The following is a 5,995-nucleotide window of genomic DNA, read 5'->3' as shown; positions in this document are numbered from 1 at the left end:
CGAGAGAGCTTACCACTATGCCACCGTGCTGCCCACAAATACCGGTATAATTGGTGTACACTGCGTGCACATGGCATTTTTACCAATCTTTGATGAGTAAACTCCCAGTAGCTTATTTTGATATGCAACAGAGCATTATTAACCTGCTGAGCGGTCTGGACGAGCTCAGCTCGTCCAACACCGCCAGAGGCTGCCGCTCAGGCCCTGCTGGGCCGATTTTCGTCAAATAAAAAGCAGCACACGCAGCCGGAACTTTGCCAGCCGCGTGTGCTGCCTGATCGCCGCCGCTCTGCGGCGATCCGCCGCGAGCAGCGGCGAAAGAGGGTCCCCCCAGCCGCCTGAGCCCAACGTAGCCGGAACAAAAAGTTCCGGCCAGCGCTAAGGGCTGGATCGGAGGCGGCTGACGTCAGGACGTCGGCTGACGTCGATGACGTCACTCCGCTCGTCGCTATGGCGACGATGTAAGCAAAACAAGGAAGGCCGTTCATTGCGGCCTTCCTTGTTTATTCTGGGCGCCGGAGGCGATCGGAAGAACGCCTCCGGAGCGCCCTCTAGTGGGCTTTCATGCAGCCAACTTTCAGTTGGCTGCATGAAATAGTTTTTTTTTAATTTAAAAAAAACCCTCCCACAGCCACCCTGGCGATTTAATTAGAACACCAGGGTGGTTAAAAGATTTCTTGGACAGAAATACATTCTTTTTGAGCTGTCTACATTATAAAGATCGTGGTGGCTGGATAGTGTAGTGGTTAAGGGCACCACCTCTGACAAAGGAGACCAGGTTTCAAATCCCAACTGAAGCCAGCACCTACTCAGTAAGGAGCCCTTGGGGAAGGTCCCTCTCTAACACTGCAGGGTTGGCCTATTGAGCACACCCTTAATGGCTGGAAGAGGCAGGAAAAGCATTACATACAAATACATTATAAAGATCAGGCAGTTTGCCACTTTTTTCAGGACTTCTTACAGCCTTTATTGAGGACTCAAAGCCCATATCAGGGACACACTTGAAATGCACTGAGTAACTTACTCTAGTTGTGTATACACCCCAGTCTAGGGCCATTTTGGGGGAATAAGCTTTTTGGAGGATGTGGGCAGAAAACCAGGCAGACATGCAGATGATATACACAATCCATACAAATAGTGTTAGAGACATGAATTGATCTTGGGAATGTAGCGTTACAAGACAAAATACAAATATCTTCTTTTACTGACCTTAGTTATTTATGATAATTTACATTTTTGTATTTCGTTTTATCTATGCAAATTATTTTTTGTATGTCAAGTTTAATATAATTATTTTTCATCATATTTCAGTGGTAAAGTATTTTACAGTGATTTATTATCTAACATGGTAATTTTGTTTGCAATTATTTTTATTTATACTACTGATTTATTGTGCTTTTTGAATTTGTAAATGTTTACACACAGAATGTATTCATAGGAAGCACAGTTATGTTCTTGTTTAGCAAATAAGGAATCCTGACACTCTACCTTCATAAAAAACACACTGTACCAACTCAAGAGAGTACAAGGGACCTAAAATGAAGGGTCACATCTGGTAAGAGTAAAGTCCAGATCTGTCATCAGCAATAGTTATTAATCATTTGAATTGCACAGTGAAGTGCAACGAGATGTTGTATCACTCACAGCCACTGGATGTTGCTTTGTGAGATTAGTAAAGTGATTTAGAGTGTGATGTTACCTGGGGTTCTTTAACCTTTTCAGGACCAGCACATAAAACCCCCTTAAGGACCAGAGCATTTTTCATAGTTTTGAGATGCTTTTGTTTGAGTTGAAATATCTTACTCAGTTTTTAGTCTATCCAAACAAATGAGATATTGTTTTTTTCAGGACAAATAGGGTTTTTTTTCTATACCACTTAATTATGTGAATGTTGGAGTTTTATTGTTTTTTTAATGAGAAAATTGCACAAAAAATGTGTTCAAAAATGTAATTGTCTGAAATGTTCAACCAAAGATGTGTAAATATCTTGCATTAAAACATAAAATCTTTTTAAAATCTATTATTTCATGTGTTTCCTATGCATATATGGAAAAAAAATGCAAAATATTTACATATTAGGTACATTGTAGGGATTGTGAAAAACTGTGTAATTTAGCTTTTCAGTGAACAAAAGTGACAATGCTAGTGTACATCACTTTCTTGAAGCTCTAATCTACTGAAATAGTAAAAATCCCGCCAAAATGACTTTATTCAGTAAACTAAACCCCCTGAGGTATCATTCGATGGGTGCATTGATCATTTTGGCTGCATAGATTATTGGTGAAATTTGATGGAATGTATGACAACAAAATGAAAAATGCATTTTTTTTATTGAGATATGTCAGTTCTTCTGCTTTTTCACGGACATACTTTGGAGTGTAGTAGAAATTCACCCCAGAAATGATTCAGTAACTCCTTCCGAATAAAACGATATCAGATATGTGGGGCTACATTGTTTTTATAGTTAAAAGCAGTATCCAGAAAACGTTGTCTATAATTGAGCTTTCAGAGAGCATAAATCACATGCTTGTATTTTCCAGCAAAAGCCGCTTACAATGAAGTCTGAGGTAAAAAGTCTGTCAAATTCCCGCCAAAATGACTTCATTCAGTAAACTAAACCCCCTGAGGTATCATTCGATGGGTGCATTGATCAGTTTGGCTGCATAGATTATTGGTGAAATTTGATGGAATGTATGACAACAAAATGAAAAATGCATTTTTTTTATTGAGATATGTCAGTTCTTCTGCTTTTTCACGGACATACTTTGGAGTGTAGTAGAAATTCACTTCAGAAATGATTCAGTAACTCCTTCCGAATAAAACGATATCAGATATGTGGGGCTACATTGTTTTTATAGTTAAAAGCAGTATCCAGAATACATTGTCTATAAGTGAGCTTTCAGAGAGCATAAATCACAGGCTTGTATTTTCCAGCATAAGCCGCTTACAATGAAGTCTGAGGTAAAAAGTCTGTCAAATTCCCGCCAAAATGACTTCATTCAGTAAACTAAACCCCCTGAGGTATCATTCGATGGGTGCATTGATCATTTTGGCTGCATAGATTATTGGTGAAATTTGATGAAATGTATGACAACAAAATGAAAAATGCATTTTTTTTATTGAGATATGTCAGTTCTTCTGCTTTTTCACGGACATACTTTGGAGTGTAGTAGAAATTCACCCCAGAAATGATTCAGTAACTCCTTCCGAATAAAACGATATCAGATATGTGGGGCTACATTGTTTTTATAGTTAAAAGCAGTATCCAGAATACGTTGTCTATAATTGAGCTTTCAGAGAGCATAAATCACAGGCTTGTATTTTCCAGCATAAGCCGCTTACAATGAAGTCTGAGGTAAAAAGTCTGTCAAATTCCCGCCAAAATGACTTCATTCAGTAAAATAAACCCCCTGAGGTATCATTCGATGGGTGCATTGATCATTTTGGCTGCATCGATTATTGGTGAAACTTGATGGAATGAAATGCATTTTTTATTTTGTTGTCACACATTTCACCAATAATCTATGCAGCCAAAATTATCAATGCACCCATCGAATGATACCTCAGGGGGTTTAGTTTACTGAATGAAGTCATTTTGGTGGGAATTTGACAGACTTTTTACCTCAGACGTCATTGTGAGCGGCTTATGCTGGAAAATACAAGCATGTGATTTATGCTCTCTGAAAGCTCAATTACAGACAACGTTTTCTGGATACTGCTTTTAACTATAAAAACAATGTAGCCCCACATATCTGATATCATTTTATTCGGAAGGAGTTACTGAATCATTTCTGGGGTGAATTTCTTCTACACTCCAAAGTATGTCTATGAAAAAGCAAAAGAACTGACATTTCTAAATAAAAAAAATGCATTTTGCAAACGCTGGGATTTTGCGGGTGGAAAAAATTAAAATGTTGAGGAATGGTACACCTCTGCTGATTTTGTGAAATTTAGTGGAATTTTAGGGGAAACTATTTAAAATCTTATGGAGGAATGGTACTTCCGGAAACAATCTTTCATACACAGTCCAGGTTTTTCAGGACAATCTGTACAGTGATATCGACTGAGTACTCTCCTTTTCTGCTTAGAGCAAACCCTGCATCTTTTCTGTGGATATTCTTTGCAGGCGGTTGGTGGAATTTTTACTGGGTAATGTTTCCCAGAAAGTCTGGCAACTGCATCACTTCTTGTACTTGGGCCTTCATCTGATGGTTCCAGCAGTTCGATAACTATGGTCTCCAGGAAAGACTTATAGGTACCACTGTTTGTGGACTTTTTGTGGAGTATCCAAGAATTAACTATGCCCACTTGAATTAAATAAATTGCAACCTTTTTATACCAGTACTTTGACTTGCGCAAGGCCAGGTGTGACTGTACAAGACGGTCGTTGAAGTCCACACCTCCCATGTACTGGTTGTACTCGTGGATACATAATGGCTTCTGTACACCATCTGTCCTGGTCGGTGCGTTTGCTGCTGGATGTATTGTAGAAAGCATGTACACATCCCTTTTGTCCTTATACTTCGCCGCCAGCATTTCATTGCTGCGAAGATATTGTGACTCTCCTCTTTCAAGGCGCCTGTTGACTAGCGTCTGTGGGAAGCCTTTACGGTTCGATCTCATTGTACCACAAGCAGGGGTTTTCTGGCTGAACAGATGTTTAAAAAGGGGTATACTCGTGTAGAAGTTGTCCAGGTAGAGATTATAGACATTATTTAGCAATGGGGTAATTAAGTCCCACACCACTTTCCCATTTGTGCCGATGTAATCTGGGCACCCAGGGGGCTCTAATTGGCTGTCCTTCCCCTCATAAATCCTAAATGACCAGGTATAGCCACTGGTGCTTTCACAAAGCTTGTACATTTTGACACCATACCTCGTGCGTTTAGAGGGTATGTACTGCTTTATGGCCAGACGTCCGGTGAAATGTATGAGGGATTCATCGATGGAAATATCTTTTTCAGGCGTGTATAGCTCTGGAAATTTTTGGGAAAAATAATTGATAAGGGGACGGATTTTATAAAGCCGATCAAAATTTGGGCTGGTACTGGATGCACACTGAGCGTTATCATTAAAATGCAGGAAACGCAATATTGTCAGAAAACGTGTTCTGGACATAGTGCATGAGAAAATGCCCATGTGATGGATGGATACCTTGCTCCAGTAGTCTTTATAATGATGTTTTATGGTGATGCCCATATTCAGGAAAAGCCCTAAAAATTTTCTAAATTCGGGGATTGTAGTGGGCTTCCAGTGACCGGGCTTTGCGTAACTGGACCCTGGGTGAGCAGCGATGTGCTGCGCAGCATACAGATTTGTTTGCTCCACAATCATCCCCAACAGCTCATCCGATATTATCAGCTGAAAGAAATCCATTGGGGAGAAATTTGTGGTGTCTATGGATATTCCTGCCTGGGCGGTAAATGGTGGTTGCTCGACTGCTTCCAAATTGGCGGGTGACCACACAGGATTAGCCATGTCCTCTGGTATCAATGTGTGGCGGCGCCGGCGTTTTGCAGGGGGTACTCTGCTCTCTCCACTGTTTGTCTGGCTGGCTGTCACGACAGTCTCTCTCTGCCTCCCGCTGCTGTTTGGTTGGGGAGAGGACTGATCCTCAATTTCTGAATCAGCGGATATGGTGTCGCTGTCGACGACTGGCTCAAACTCCGAGTCAGAGTTGTCCACCTCCTCGCTGCTTTCACCAGACAGGCACATAAGTTCATACGCCTGCTGAAGAGAGTACGTCCTCTTCGTCATTTCTGCCTTTTTAAGAAATGGCAGTATATACACAAACTGTATATGGGTACGGCCCCTATATGCAGTCACTTTCCACAGAAATATATATATACAGTGCTGTATATACTACACTATATATACACTCCTCTCTACACTACACTATATATAAAGTATATATACACTCCTCTCTACACTACACTATATATACAGTATATATACACTCCTCTCTACACTACACTATATATACACTATATATACA

General features: G+C 40.4%; 1 protein-coding gene across 1 annotated transcript; it reads right to left on the bottom strand.

Annotated features, from left to right (window-relative positions):
- Positions 1-3,975: 3,975 nt before the first annotated feature.
- On the bottom strand, positions 3,976-5,757 carry LOC137503911 (piggyBac transposable element-derived protein 4-like). Its single transcript, XM_068231668.1, has one exon. It carries the CDS (start codon positions 5,755-5,757, stop codon positions 3,976-3,978), a length of 1,782 nt encoding a protein of 593 aa, XP_068087769.1.
- Between the last annotated feature and the right edge of the window lie 238 nt (positions 5,758-5,995).

The sequence above is a fragment of the Hyperolius riggenbachi genome, chromosome 1 (genome assembly GCF_040937935.1).
Source record: "Hyperolius riggenbachi isolate aHypRig1 chromosome 1, aHypRig1.pri, whole genome shotgun sequence".
Classification (NCBI taxonomy): Eukaryota; Metazoa; Chordata; class Amphibia; order Anura; family Hyperoliidae; genus Hyperolius; species Hyperolius riggenbachi.
Note: the sequence above shows the minus strand (reverse complement) of the source record. Positions and strands in the feature narration are given on the sequence as shown.